At 37.6% G+C, this 16,113-nt stretch overlaps 1 protein-coding gene across 1 annotated transcript in view; it reads right to left on the bottom strand.

Moving 5' to 3' along the window:
- Positions 1–208: 208 nt before the first annotated feature.
- The window catches only part of LOC104834313 (coiled-coil domain-containing protein 144A-like), a gene marked incomplete at its 3' end in the record, with an annotated part of 42,141 nt that continues 26,236 nt past the window's right edge, over positions 209–16,113 (bottom strand). Inside the window, 13 exon segments of the mRNA XM_010571501.1 lie at positions 209–342; positions 1,432–1,525; positions 1,724–1,899; positions 2,878–3,030; positions 4,950–5,903; positions 7,111–7,257; positions 7,739–7,922; positions 9,719–9,932; positions 11,377–11,515; positions 11,746–11,779; positions 12,733–12,882; positions 13,670–13,908; positions 14,759–15,754. Coding sequence (XP_010569803.1) covers positions 209–342; positions 1,432–1,525; positions 1,724–1,899; positions 2,878–3,030; positions 4,950–5,903; positions 7,111–7,257; positions 7,739–7,922; positions 9,719–9,932; positions 11,377–11,515; positions 11,746–11,779; positions 12,733–12,882; positions 13,670–13,908; positions 14,759–15,754 — 3,614 coding nt within the window.

Here is a 16,113-nt window from a genome sequence, read left to right as displayed (position 1 = left end):
TCCACCCTGGTAGGATGGGGGAGAGAATTCAGACAAATCATGCTGATGAACACAAGTATCTTGCACACCACAACACAGATACAAAATACAGCAGCAGGGGAATAAGGAATTTTACAGCCTTTTCCCTTGAGGGTGCCTTGCCCTAAAACCAGAAGGGTATTTGTCAGCTGAACTGTACCTACACAGCCCACCTGATCTTTTCGATTACCTGCACACAAAAAAGTCAAAGACTAAACCAGTCATTCACAGAAGCCATTCATGTACCTGCTGGTGGAGGTGGTCCTCTGCAGCTGCCTGTGTTGTCCGTAAGCTAGTTATCAAGTCTTCCAGGCGGTTATGAACCTACAGAAGCATTAAAAGAAGCAAGACGACATACTATGATGTTCCAGACTGAAGTTTACACCTCATTACCAAAAACAAATATTACATATGCCTCTTCACCTCTTTATTCCTACAGTATTTACACCTAGCACCAATAATCACAACGGCCTTAGTTTGATGCCACTGTAAAATTGGTAGCAATCATCACGTCTGCCATTTACTTCAGGGAGAGAGAACACCATGCAAAGAATCTTCAATGAAAACAGGCAGGAGTAGCTTTTCCCATCCACAGTAGATTTGAAAACCATGCCCTACTAACCTAAGAGGAAGGACCAGCGTCATGACTGCCTTCCCTTTTCTCTTGTCAGTATCAGTACATCACAAAAGTTCAACTTTCACATGTAGTTATTTCTGAACTCTTTTCAGCATTAATTACCAACTACAGTTTTAACAAGAACCCTGGTTCACTCATTACAATACAAATTTCCTTCATAGAGGCCACAGACAAAAGCATCTTATTGGAGCTAAAATCAACCACTGTGCAGAGGCAGTGGGAAATTCCAAGGCCTGCACTGAGCTCTGTGAATGATACCACAGGCATTCTTCTTCACTGTTTCATGAAGACAAACCCACACCAAGTGGCCAAAGGAAAAGCAATTCTGCGCAACCAAAGCTCTGGAGAGTATAATTTTTGTTCCAGTCTGATGATGCCAGTCATCTGGCACAAACTGCTTGGTATCAATATTCTCTGTAGAATTTCCAGGAGTTAACTTAATGAATACCTTTAATGATACACATTGCAACAAGGGTTTGAAGCCTCATCTGATGTCATGACAGGTCTAAAGCAGACAATAGTTAGACCAGCGTATTACTGTCAAATCCTCACATTTTAGAGCATTAAGTAGGACTTGCCATAGTAGCATGGGAAAACTCTCAAAACCACAAAGCTGGGGAATGGACCAGGCTGCTTTCTGAGCAGCCTATATTCACTAGAATGCAGGAACTGAGCTCCCCATGGCTCTCCAGGAAAACCTCATCCTAAAATTTCCCCACAGAAATAGGTAACTAGGCTCAGGAGCTCACAAAAAGGGAAGTTTGTGACCAGCTTACTGAGGCAGAGGCTTGCAGGTCTCTCTGAAGGGCTTCAATCCTATTGTTTTGTTGCTGGACTGTGGCTTCCAGTCTGGCATTTTCAATCTCAAGGCTTAAAAAGAAATACAGGTCTTATGAGGGAAATCCACCAGAGCACCAGCTCTGAAAGAACAGCGTGAAACACATAATCTAAGACAAAAGCATCCTTCAAAATCGTATATTAACTTGCTGTGATGCAACAAGGCTATCCTGTTGTTTTCACACCATCCCAGTAAGCGACAGACCTTGCTGCACTGTGTTACTCTCTTACCGTTGCACGTGTTCTTCCAGTTGTTTTATAGTCGTATTAGTCCCAGAAGATGCCAACAGGAGGTCCTGCAGTTTCTGGTTAGAAGCTATTACTTCCCTTTCCTTATTATCCAAGGCAGTCTTCAAGTCACGAACACAATGCTCAGACTGAAGATGCTGTTCTTCCAACTCCTGCAACTGTAAAATCACAGGAAGAATCCCCAGTAGTCAGGTGAGCTTTTATATAGAGGGGTCAGCTGCTGCTGAAGAAGTCAAGGGCTGCATATATCTGCACATACCCTCTAGTCAAACAACTGTAATCATTTCAAGTACATTCAAACCTTCACTTGTACTAGCAAATGAACACAAACTGTGTTACTTCATCATCTTTTTTACTGGCCTCTCCCATCCCTCTGCTGATTTCCTATAGCACAGTTCTAAGCACTGACACTGCCCCTCCTACCCTTTCAGTGACTTGTGACACTCTTTGTATCCACTTGTTTGCTCCTCCATTGAAAAAAACAAATTAAAAAGTTCATCCTTCTCCTAAAGTGACTTCACACCTCCCTCATAAGGAAATTTAAGATGATTTCTATTTCAGAACTCCGAGGCCTCTATACTTCAGTTTTCGTAAGAACACTGCAAAAGGTGGTCCCTGCCTCAGAAAGTAGCTTACAATTCACTTGCAAGATGGCTGCTTAAGGATGGCAAATTACAGCAGGGCTAAAGAAGAGGGGAAAAAAATGAACCAAGCAAAAAAATATATACACAGAATAAGTTAGAACAGCATTCAGCATTGACAACATATTACCTAGTGGTAGGGGGTGGGGGGGGTGAGGAAGCATAGACAGCATAAAAAAGCCCAAATGCAGCAGTCCAGTATTGCTACTGCTCTTCAGAAATCAGACAACCTGCTTGGCCAAACCAGATGCAATAAGCTACAGATACATCAGTGTATTTTGCAAAGCACCTTAGCAAATACAAACCTTTGTCCAAGTAAGGACATAGTATCCTTATATCAAGGACATGGACACCAAGTTTATAAAACAGTGCAATGCATTCACACATCATTATATCTATCCTGTTGAAGTTTTTTCTAGGGTTTTAGGACAACATTCGCTCCTACTTTCATCAGCCACCTTTAGATATATTCATATAGTTACAGACATTATGTACCTTAGTTTTAACCTTTTCCAGTTCCTTTTGCAAGCGCAGCTTGTCTTCCTCCAGGTCACTGCGGTAGCGCGTGGTAACTTCAAGTGAAGCTTCTGACATAGATTGCTTTTTAAGAGCATCGGCAAGCTCCTGCTGCAGCTGTCTGACCATGCCCTAATGAAGCAGTTGAATGAGCATGAAGAAAGTTGTAAGAATGTGAAATATCCCTTTACTTTAACTTACTTGATTATACAATTAGACCTTGATTGACTGAACTCAAAGACATGAAATTCTGCCTGCCAAACAGCAGGCATCTGCACAGATAATGGCCTCTCTTTATCTTTCTCAGCTGAGCACCTCCAAACTATCAGCAGCTGTTCATGAGGATTTCTGTTTCCTAATACATCAAAAAGGCTGAAGTATTATTCTTTTTGGAACAATACACAAGCACACGCTGCAATCGTATATTTTTTTCCTGACAAAATCCAAAGCAATCTGTTGCAATGGAAGAGCCGTAGTTTGACCGCAGACGCTACTCCGATGACTAAAGGCAGGACTTCGTATTAGATCTTTCTGTGTTCTATTCCTCCACTATACAAATATAATTAAAGGAATACATATATTTGAAAGCTCTTTTGAGATACACTTTAAGTATGTGTTGAATCACATTCTCTTGCAGTCTTCTTTTCGAGTTCATTTTAGAATAACAACTGCCTTTAAACTGACGGATTAGGTTTACAAAAATCTGGAAACCTGGACAGTTCATATCTATCAATCTAGTATCTTCACAATGAACCTGTTATTTTGGTAGTGAGAATACAAAGCAATTCACAGGTTAAAATGACTGACAGCACTGCTGGAGTTCTCCCCCCTAGCCCTTAAAGTAACTGACAAATGAAGGATAAGGTGTTTATCTGACACATGCAGGTATTTACCTCACTCAAAGATTCTGGATTTGTTAGGAAGAAGGAAATGTAATTTTATATCACTATTCAAATCATTAAGGGAGACCTTACACCAGAGTGTCTAAATACTGAATGCGATTAGTTACTGTTTTCCAGAAAGTAAAGGAAGATTAAACAAAATGGGTAAGGCAACTTTCAAATCATTGCTCTACCTGGCATTGGTAGAATACTCTATCAATAGAGAAGACCCTGCCTACTCCTAGGAACATATATAACAGTGCATTCTCCCATTACCTATAGCTTTTTCAACTGTCCACCTACTCCTTACTCCTACCCCTGCCTTTATTCTCTTCCACCCTTTTTCTTGACAAAACCACCTATATGCAGAAATGGGAGCAACCCTTAGTTCATGCATGTTTGACTGACATAAAATTATGCTCGTGCTCTGCATAGGAGCATGTTTCATACTCATATACTGCGTGCATTTGCAGAAAGACAGTTTAACTGATGTCCTAATGAGTCTTCTGTCGAGTTAATTAGTCTTTCACAGAGCCACAAAAAGAACACATTTAAATATGACTATGCATCATAAAATAGAGAAGAGAAAACTTAGGTCAGTGTCTGAAATAATCTCAAGGAACAGGCAGGCCCCTCAGAACCCCCAAAACACATACATAAATTAACATCTGGACACTACTAATACATTTTGATAGCAACTTATGGAGAAGCGATTTTTTTTTCTTTTAGAGCTTAATACAAATCCATCCCCCACCACTTCACTTGTCTGCATCTTCGTTTCTCAACCCTCACACATTGGATGGTTCTTCCTTTTCTACCACTCTCATTTGTGTCATCAGAGCAATACATATATAAAAAACAACAAATACATAAAACCATTCTATAGGGCATAAAATGGACTAAGGAAAAGAGATGAAAAAAGTTCTAGAGAAGAATCACTTTTCTTGATCGAAGCTTAGACTTGGATACCTTTCTTCTGTTCTCTGCTCAGATCTGAACAGCAACATCCTGTTTGCCAAAACCTTCCACAGGTCCAAGAGACACATGACAAACTAGAGCATATCAGCATTATTTGGTCCCACACATGTAACTTAGACCTGGTACATTTTAGAAACATAAAATAATTTCAAGAACTCACAAACTGTAAATTGTTCTAAGTGCATACCTTACCTCTCTTTCTACTTTGTCAGTCTCATATTTAAAGACTTGTTCTCTTAAATCAGTACACTTAGTATTTAATTCCTTGTTTCTCTCTTCCACTAGGTAAACTTGCTTTTCAGTATCAGCTCTGAGTTTGTTGAAAATATCATTAAACCGGTCCTGCACATCATTCACTACTTTTTCTTTGATGATCCCCTTGTTCTGCATACCTTCCAGTTGCTGACGGAGTAAAAGGTTTTCACTCTGGAGCTGGGCCAATCGCTCCTGCATGGATTCCTGCTTTATTATAAGTTTGCTTACTTGATCTTTCTCAAGTTGTCGAGCACGATCACATTCCTTTGCCTGACACTGGGCTTGACTTAATTCTTTTTGAGTCATTTCTAAAAGCAATGTTTTTTCTCTGAGTGTTTGTTTCAACTGGTGAAACTCATTTTCTAGGCTATTAGCTTTGCTTTCGGCTTTACTCAGCTGCTGAGACAAGCTCTTGTTGGTTTCTTGCACATCAGAGAGGTCACGATGAAGCTTGTCTTGCAAGCGAAGCCATTCATCACGTTCTCTCTGAAATGTTCGTTCGACATCACTTTTTGATGACTGATGACGTTCAAGTTCTTGAACAGTAGTGTTCAGGCGGGAACGAAATGATTCCATTTCTGTCTCTAGTCTGTCTTTGCTTTCTTTCGTCTGCTCAAGTTTGGAAGTTAGCAATGCAGATTCTGTCTTTAATAAGTTCAGCTGTCCATTGTACTGAAAAACCGTTTGTGTTAAGGCTTCCTCGTTCAGTTTAAGTTCCTTTTTGAGATCTTCATTTTTTTCTTTCAAGGTCTCATTTTCCTCTAAATATTTTCCTTCTTCCTCCTGGTGCCTAAGTCTTACTTGATCAAGTTCTAGTCTTAGCATAGCAATCTCATCTTGCAGTAACTGATTTTTGTACAACAGATCTTTTTCTCTTTCAGTGTCGGATTCCTGAATGACAGGGAACATGAATAAATAGCCAGTTGGGAAATTAATCTACAAAAACACTTCAGCATTAAACTGCATTTTAACATTTCTAATACTGAAGCATAACTTCAAAGATGGGAGTGAAATTTCAGGTAATACATAAGATACTCTATGAACCCGTGCACGTGTACAACGCATGCACACAATGGAAGTGTAACATAAACTTAAAACCTAAATGACAAATGAACATCCCAAATATACAATGCCTTTTTTTTTTTTCTTAAACCAGCAACCAAATAATGAAATTATTTTAAATATCTCAAGTATAAAGCTTTTAAAATGACAGCAATTTCTTGTATGTGTATGCCTTTAAAATATTCCCTTTAAGGTTAATTTAGCCATGTTACACACATCTGGTAAAAACAAGGCTAAAAAGGGTAATTTTCCTTCTCAAATGTCTTCTTAACACTTATCCTTTTGTATTACTGAAAGTTAGCTATACAACTCAATCATCCCTGGAACGCAATAGTCTTGCTCTATGTATAATAAACAGGAAATACACAACTTATTTCCACAAACGTATTCACCTTATGTTTACTGGGCAGCACAGCCAAGAACAAACTATTCTTCCAAGCACTGCGCATTCTTAATAAATTCAGTAAACTCTTTTCAGGATTTATTTTTTTTTTAATACAGTGTTTATGATTGCTTGTTCACCTCCAATTATTCTAACTCCTACAGAGAGTTTAATTCATTGCTGATATTCCTTCATAAAAATACAGTATGTGGAGGTGGAAAAGAAAGGCACACTGAAGTAAGTTTGATAAGGGAATAAGTAATGAAAAAACCCAAGTAATAGGAACACAAAAAGTGAGTGTTAAACAAATCTATTCCTGGTCAACCTTGATGTAGGTGTTTCACTACTAGAAACCTTAAAAAGTGCAGTTGAAATGTCTATGAAATGAAAAATAACAGATAGCTTAAGAAATAGCATAAATAGTGTCTTCTGTTAGTTTCCTACTTGCACATGCAATTCGGGTACACACAGGACTGATGCTGCTTTCCAGAACTTTTAGAGACATAATGGAAAACAGAAATGGTATTTACACAGTGAAGTTACACTGGTAAACTGTAAATAATCCATCAAGAAGCAGAAAAAGTTATAAAAGATTTATTATGACTTCAGAATGAACATGGTGAATTCTAATTAATTAGAAGTAAGTCTGCTTACGTCTGAATTTTTTCCTATAGTTGTTCTTGTCTCTTCTTCTAACTCCTTTTGTCTCCAAAGGTGGTTGTTCAAAATTCCTTCTTGCAGGGCTCTGGCACTCTTTTCCTGAGAGAGCTGTCTCTGTGTTTCATCACGTTCTTCTTCAACCTACAGTAATACAATTAAACCACTTGCATCTTGAGAAAAATCAGAGCTAGCAACATCTTCCCATTCTGTTTTGTATTCTTACCAATATTTTGCTTCCCCACAATTATGATAATCCACCTATAAATAACAAATTTTAATTTTCTTCTGAAAAATTAAAGAAATACAGAATGTGTTGTAGTAATTTAGAAAAATAACTCAAAGTCAGGCTTTGCCTGAAATAGAAGTGAAACCTAAATATAGAAAAAGGAGAGAAGGAATCATGAACTTGCAAAGGAGGAGGGGGAAAAAAAAAAAAAAAAAGAAAAAAGAACAGACCACTTGTGAACCAACTGTTCTCAACTGTCCGCAAAGTTTGGCAACAGTTATCCAACGCCTCTTCCACCAACAAAGTACCTCCTTCTTTAGGCATACTGGAATACAATGCCAATTAAAAAGAAACAGAAAATAAGACAACAAGTGTCTAACTCATCATTTAACACACCTGTTTCAAGAGCTTCCTCAGTGTTAGTAGCTCCATTTCTAAATTCCTTGAGTGTAACTCAAGTTGCTGTTTCTCCTCCATCTCTTTACAATATTGATCTTCTTTCCTTCTGAGTTTTTCTCTTGTCTTCTCATACAGAGTTTCTACTCTGAGCCTCTTTTCCTCTTCTTGTTTCAAAGTAAATCTGGGATTTAACAGAACATTTGAGAAACTAAAGCATTGATATAAAAAGTAAATATTCTACATTATGAACTTGCAGAGACAACTCAAACCATCAAAGTATGAAATCTGAAAAGTTTTAACATTTTTACTGTAATTTTTAACTTTTTAAAGAATTTTTACTTGATTCCATTATCCATGGTATCAGTTGTACAAGATATGAAAATAAACTGTTGAGTGATTTATCATTTATTTTTAAGTTTACGTAGGTAAATATACACCAGTATGCATATTTCTACAATTTGAAAAAAAAAACACCTTCATATTACAGACACTTCATTCAAAAGGAGTTTATTGTCTTATCAGATCAAAGCATCATAAACTTTTAATATGATTAATATAAGTTTTCTTAATATGCTGAGCATTGCCTACATATTACAGATTCAGTGATCGCAAGTAATACCAATGAAGCAGCACACCACTTAGACAAGACAGACCCAACAATTTTTTAGCAAGCCTTCTGTAAGTCTAAACCAACTGCTGACGATAGGAAGAGCAAGCAGCTTCTATTTACTCAAGAATGAGGTCAGTGTTCAAAAATACATTTAGAAATGCATAAGGTTTAAGCTTAATACGAATAAAAATAGTTCTAAACCTCAATGGATCTACATCTGGGAGAAACAATAGCAATTTAATTTTGAAGATAATTTATAATGAAAGCCTTAGGGAATGTCAACTTCTTTACTAACTGAAAATCAGCAAAAACCACCAACATGGTTAAAAAAAAAAAAAAAAAAGAGGTCCATGACATGTCCACAGTACCCAAACAAGAAAGCAGTTCTATGTTTGATAAGTATTTTGAGTATTTTTTCTGATATCCTTGCAACAGTCAAAAAACAAAACAAACAACCCCCCCCCCCCCCCAAGTATTAACATAAGGAAGGAGCTGCCAATTGAAAATCTGCTTTGGAAATTCTGCAAAAAGCTTTACACATAATTTTTAGTGTAACGTCACCAAAAGTATACTTTTATAAGTGTAAAGTTAACACTGCTTTGAGAATTTTTTACAACGAAAATATTAACTCTTTGTAATCGATAGATACTTGAGAATTTTGAAAAACGGTTGGAGTCACATCAGAAGGCTATTGGCCTTCTCAGCCACCAGCTCATACTAGCTCATGTTGAGCTTGCTCTCTGCCAAGACCACCAGGGCTTTCTCAGCAAGCTCCCCAGCCAGGCCACCCCACAGTACATAATCACAAGGGGATCCTCCTTCCCCACTGCAGGGCTTTGCAGTTGTTCTTGTTGAATTTCATATGGTGCCTGCTGGCCGCTCTTGTCTGAACTGATGTGAACAGTGATTAGAAATCTCACACCATCGAGGTCTAGTTCAGCAGTATGGGGAAAGGGGCAAGCCTGAATTTGACCTTTCAAATAAACAAACACTGTCAGCTCTGTTCTGAGTTGCATTCTGCGGAATTACCAGAATTCTTAATGTTATACACTAACAGAAGACACACACACAAAAAAATCTTATATAAATCTCTCTCTTATAAATCTCATTTTCCCATACATACTCTCTTGTTCTCTTCTCCTGGTATTAAAAAAAAAAAAGTTAAAACAACATCCAGAAGATTCTACATGGAACTAATACCCAGGCATTTTTTCCGCCAACATCAAGTAGAATGACTTGCGCATGGGATTCAAAAAACCCAAACCCAAAAGACTAGAAACTTCTCACCCTATCACCTGTACCATCAGCATCTTCTGGAACATGAACACTGACACGATAACACGCTATCGGAACACAAGGTTACATACTTAAGGCTTTGGATATCACTTTTCCATTCCAATTCTTGGTGAGCCAATATGGATTTCAAATCTTGAGTTTCTTCCACTATTAATTGTGACTCCTGCTTTTCACTTTCCAATTTCCTTACTTCTCTCCAGACAGCTGTATACCGATTTTTTTCATGTTCTATTATCTGTTCATATTCAAGAAGTATGTTTTGAATTTTCAACAAAATAGCAGAACCTATTTTGAGAGAAAAGACACAAAGCTGCACATATGCACAAATACTTTCCAAGGTATAAATTATTTAGTTCTTTGCTTTGGGGCCTAGCTGGCAAGGTTCTGGTAGTGGGAAGACTACAGGTAGTGGGGAGGTCTCTGTGAGAAGAGGCCAGGCGTTGCCCTGTGCTGAACACAGCCAGTTCCAATAGACCCGCCACAGGGTACAGCTGAGCCTCTCAGCCACGCTGGTGGCACCTTAGGGAGAACGTATTTAGGAAAGGGCAAGAACACCACACAGGCAGAGGAGAAGGGAAAAAGAATGTGAAAAACAGCTCTGTGAACACCCAGGTCAGTGAAGAAGGAGGGGGAGGAGGTGCTCCGGGTGTCAGAGCAGACCTTCCCCTGCAGCCCACAGAGACACCATGGTGGAACAGGTATTTCCCTGCAGCCCCTGGAGAGGGCCATGCTGGAGCAGATATCCACAATGCAGTACTGTGGAGGACCCCATGCCAGAGCAGGTGATTATTTCCTGAAGCACCTGTAGCCCATGGAGAGCCCAGGCTGGAGCAGATTTTCCCTGAAGGACTGCAGCTCATGGAAGGAATCACACTGGAGCTGGGGAAAAGTGTGAGAAAGAAGGAGTGGCACAGGGAAACTGCTATGTCCTGACTGCAGATCCCAGCCTCCCTGCACTGCTTCAGGAGGGGTAGCACAGTTGGGAGTGAAGCTGAACTTGAGAAAGGGGTGGTGGGGAGGTTGTCTTTTAATTTTTTTGTCTTTGTTTCTCACTATCCAAATTTATTTTAATTGGTAACAAATCAAGTTAAGATTCCCCAAGTGTAGTCTGTTTTGCCTGTGACAATAACTGGTAAGTGATAGCCCTGCCTTTGTATTGATCCTCAAGCTTTTTCATCCTGTTTTGTCCTGTTGAGGAGGGGCAGTGAGAGAACAGCTGGGTGGGAATTTGGCCTTTAGTCAAGGTTAACCCTTGCCTAACAAAATTTTGTCATAGTTTAATAGACATAGTAAGTGATGCTTATGTTTATATAATGCTATGTGTATATATGCAAGTATCTTATGACAGCTGATTTTTTATATATACATTTAAGCAAAGCCACTATTTTGCTGCACCATTTGTCATTAGCTATTAAGGGGATATAAAGAGGAAAAAGATCTTGCTAACTTTTGGTGACTGCATTAGAAGGAGCTGAACTGCACTTGGCAAGAACCTGCTTCTGCAGCTCTAACTAGACAGAGAACCAATGATAAAGTAAGGCATGTTTGCTGACAATACAGACATCTATGGTTAAGTGAGATAATTTCACATCTTTTCAGGGGGATCTCTAATTGTAAAGAAACACTAGATCAAAATGTAAACCTAAAATACCTAGGAGTGCATACAAAGAAGTCATGTTTTAAAAGAGGAACTTTTAACAGCTGAAGACAAAATGACTTGAAAACATACCCGTATGATCCACACTAAGCTGTTCTAACAGCAACATAGCCTCTTTGTAGGTTGAAGTTGGTAATTCAACATCCTCTGAACTTGTGTCAGATGAGTGAGTTAAATCAAGGTCATCAGTTACATCCATTTGTATGCTGACCTACAAACAATACAGTATTTTCTGTATACAACTACATAGTATTACAGATCATTACAAATGCATGAATGCTTCATTCTTTTATTCCCAGCCCATAGATTTGGCTCAAATATGATGAAGCTGCATAATAGAAGCAATTTCTGCATCTGGTTGACTACTACATAAATGCTGTTCCCATCTAAGCGATTAAAAGCTGATACAAACTGTTTATCAAGAAACCAATTTTACAGTACCTTGTTCTTTTCACTTCCTGTTTTTGCTGCAGGTCTGGAAAACAGAAATATATTCAGTACTGGAATGCTGATATTGCATTATGAACAATATCTAAAGTGGCTCTGAAAACTTAATTTCAGAAGTGAATTAACTAAATTTGAATATAAGAATTTTGTTAGATGTAGTTGAAAACTGAAAAGAATTTGTGTACTGTTATGTCTATTGGAAGGCTATTTTTTCCACAAGATATTAAGCAAATAGTTGAAATAACTGTTCTCTGCACTTCACTCAAAGTCACAGGAATCTTACAGCTACAAATATGTAGAGTACACATGTACAGTGTATATGTGCATTCCCGTCTAATACTAGAGGTTGAGCTCTCTTCAGTACTGAGAATCCTTCTCTTACAGGTCAAAGAACGATAATTCTGGATTCTCTAGTGTACTGGGTCTGGCTGGGATGGAGTTAATTTTCTTCGTAGCAGCCCACACAGTGCTGTCTGTTAGATTTCTGACCAAAACAGTGTTGATAACACACGAATGTTTTAGCTATTGCTGAACAGTGCTTGTACAGTGTCAACACCTTCTGTTCTCACTTCGCCTCCCACACAAGTAAGTCTGGGGTGGGCAAGAAGCTGGGAGGGGACACAGCTTGGGGGGAGAGGGGTGGGGAAAGTAGAAAAACTTGGGATGCCTTCAGGAAAGAGTAATTTTGCTCTTCTATAAGTCTCTCTAAAATATATATATTTATGCACGTGCACAAATTCAGAATTTGCACACAAACTCAGAATTTGTGCACATCTGACCTTATCGATAACTTGGCTAGTATGTTTAAAACACTCCAAGCGAAAAAGAAGTGGTTTTGAGCACAAAGGGTATCAGGTAGTATTGTCACATGAAAGAACAGGAATCATTGTACACATCAGGTTTACAAAACTTACCTTTAGCTTTCAGGTCAATTTTTATCATTAAGTAAGTTTTATTTATAATATTCCTTATATTCAGTACCTTCCTTCATCTTGAGATGTTTCACTGAAAGTGCTATCATCTAGTACTTGAAAATTATTCCCACTGGAAGTGCTCATCTGCTGATTAGCCTTCTGCTTTGAAGTCTGTCTTTTATTTTTCTTTGCAACTTTTGTATTCAGGGCAAATTTACTACATTAAACAGAAAGGAAAAAAAAAAATCACCAATTGAGTAGCTTTACAGAAAATATTTCTGTGAAACAGACATACTTAAGATGATGTCCAGAAACAATTGAGATGAAAAATATCTATGATAAAACACAGACTTGACCCCAAAGATCATGGAAGATACCCAAGTATTTAAAAAAACCTTCCCCTAGGAATAAGGGGGAAATGTGGAATCTGAGCTAGATCAGGTAAGATGGAACACATCCAATATCCCCATTAGAGAAAGTATCTAGAGCAGAGATTCCTTTGAGGGACAGACAGGAAAACACTCCTGCTTAGGGTTACACTTTGGGTTCAAACTTTTGAGATTGGTTTGGTAATATCATCTTTTCCCTTTTCCTGACAAAGAGCACCTGAACTTAATGAAAACACCAACCACATGGAGATCACTAAAATCACCTAGAAAAGGGAGAAAGCAAAGTAAACTATGTTCCTACTTTTCTTTTCTGGATGGCCATTTCCTACAAAAATAACTGGTTTTTCCAGTCTTCAAATTTGGTTTTGAAAAGTCTCTTTTTTTTTTTCCTTTTTTTTTTTTTTTTTTTAAAGCAGGCAATAAATTTGCACCTCTGTTGTGAGCTTAGGTTTTTCTAAAAAAAATTTTTTTTTCTTAAATGTTTTAGAAGCAGTGGACAACTCAGTATGGCTTTCAGCATTGAGGAAACTACTTCAACTACTACAATATTAGAAAACCTAAAAGATACTTAAGTAGTACTACAAAAAAGAATTAGAGATTATTTCCTTAGTTTACCCTTTCATCGGCAATTTAATCAATTTTGATGTCTCCTCAGATGAAAAATTCTTTTTGTCTTTTTCTTCTATAGTGTTTTCATTCTCCATTTTCAAACAGTCATTATTCCTTAGAGTAAGCTTTTGTTTCATGTGCTGATCAGTAACAATGCCTGTCGGTGTATTTAATTTATCAAGATCTTCCTGTTTTGCCACGGCCTGTGTTTTGAAATATCTTTCTTTGCTTTTTTCCTTCTCAACCTACAAAAAGAAAGTTAAACTTCATATACTTCTCAGTATTTCTAGAAAGGAAAAAACAGCATATCCAAGATTGAATAATTCAGGGTTTAGCTCCGCAATCACGTAAAATGAAAATAGAGAAGCTTTTTCACTAAATTACAGTACAAAGCATATCAAGTCATTGAAAGTACTTCGAATTCACTCATGATTAAAGATATAACAAAAACATAGCCCTTAGAAAGAAAACAATAGTGTATCTTAAAACATGAACAACAAAAAAGTGAAAGCATTACTGATGGACAAAGAGTTAGAAGGACTGCACAATGTTAGCTGTAAACCCAGGAAAAAAAAAAAATCAAGTGGAAGTGTGCTGGGCTACTGCTTACCTAAAGGGGGGGTGGGGCAGGGAGAGGTCTCAAACCCACAAGCAGAAAGGGTTTCACAGCAAACAGGAATTTTAGTGAAGAGCAATGAATACACACCATGCAGAAATCACAGCAAATGAATAGATTAGTCAAGACCCTGTTCAGAAGCTATTTTCATTCTTTGAGTCAGAATCGGAACGGATGTAATTGTGTGCATTTCTTTTTATGGCAACGAAGTGATAACTACTTACACTGGAACTGAGTGCCACCTATTGTTAAACTGGAACAATAATGCATTCTGTGTTTTCCAAAAATCTTCTAATTAATTACATAATGGGGAAAAGGACAAGTCTCTACTGCTCTCTTTATTTATAAGTAACATATTTCCATCAAAACAAAACCCAATTTGCAGAAAGCATCTTCCCTTAATAACAAATAGCTAAAGTGAACAGGACCATTGGTATGGAGAAAGGCTAAAGAATAACGATTAGCAGGTGAACTTCTACCTCTTTTTGCAGCTGTACCTTCTCTTTCTCCAAAGCCAGGAATACTATTTGCAGCATTCCTACCTTACTCTTAAATCTTTCCATATCTTGTTTTAGTTCTTCATCAAAATTCCTTTTCTGCATGCCACATGATTGCTGAGCATTTGCAAAAAGACTGTCAATTTCTGTTTCTCCTATTTTATAATTGTCGATAAGGCAGTCCCCGGGAACTTCGTAATTAAATCCAGAGTCTTTTCCAAGTTTCCTTTCTGTTACAAAAAGTGTGTTTGCATCACTTGTAGAAACAGGTCTTATTTTAGGAAGAATATTAGAAGCGTCATCCAAAATACTTGTTTTTAAGCTATGTCTCAGGGAGTATTCAGGACTTCCCTCTACATTTCTACTACTTCCATTTTCATTCTCCTCCATTTCCATAGTAGGCATTTTCTTTTCCTCTCCTTTTGCTAGAGGCACCTTTGTATTATCTGTATCATTTGTGCTATCTTCTTCATCTGTACTCCAGGTATCTTCCACATTTGCATTTAAGTTATTTTGATCAGGAAGGACACCAAGACTTGGAATTTCAATTTCCATTTTGGGTTCTTTTCCACCTAGCATAAGTTTAATATCTCCAAATTCACCTTTAGTTTCTAACTTATTACTTGATTCTGTCACACGAGATGAAACAACACGAGAACTCTTCAATTCTTCACTGAAGCCATCTTCTGACATTTCTTCCACAAGGGAAGTAGTTTTCCCAGTTTCATTAATTTCACCAAACAGCTGCTTCAGCTCTGCTGTAATGTTTTTAAAATTTGTTTTCAATTCCCTTTTCTCATTTTCAACCCACATCCTTTCATATCTTTCTTCCCAAGGTTTTGGGCTTAACTGCTTGTCAGCACTGTGCAATTCCTCATTTTCTGCTAGGGCTTCCTGATGTGAAATTTCTGCTTTGTCAGTCTGATTTTCATGTGCTGTTTTTTCTACCAAGTTGGTAGCTTCTAAAATATATTTATCCTTAATAAACAGGTACAGACAGAAAGATTACCAAGAAAAAGGAAGTTACAGTTAATCTAGGTAATTTCTGTTGCAAACTCATCCTATCATATAACAGAAATAATACAAATATGACATTTTGAAAGCAATTGTTTATAATAAAGATCAAGGGATACTAAATTAAAGGTTCACTGAATCATAATTTTCTTAAAAATAGGACTTACTTGAGTGACAACAGGTTTTCTTGGATGAGATTTGTCTGGACATTAGGGTTGCTTTTACCTTTTAGCCTACCTGCTTTCTGAAACTGCTGACATTTATCACAAAGCAATTTATTTTTTCATGTTTTACTGCTTTAATACCATTTTTCATTGCAACTG

Source organism: Haliaeetus leucocephalus, unplaced genomic scaffold (genome assembly GCF_000737465.1).
Source record: "Haliaeetus leucocephalus isolate CR32 unplaced genomic scaffold, Haliaeetus_leucocephalus-4.0 Scaffold334, whole genome shotgun sequence".
Taxonomy (NCBI): Eukaryota; Metazoa; Chordata; class Aves; order Accipitriformes; family Accipitridae; genus Haliaeetus; species Haliaeetus leucocephalus.
This window is presented reverse-complemented; position numbering and strand designations above follow the sequence as displayed.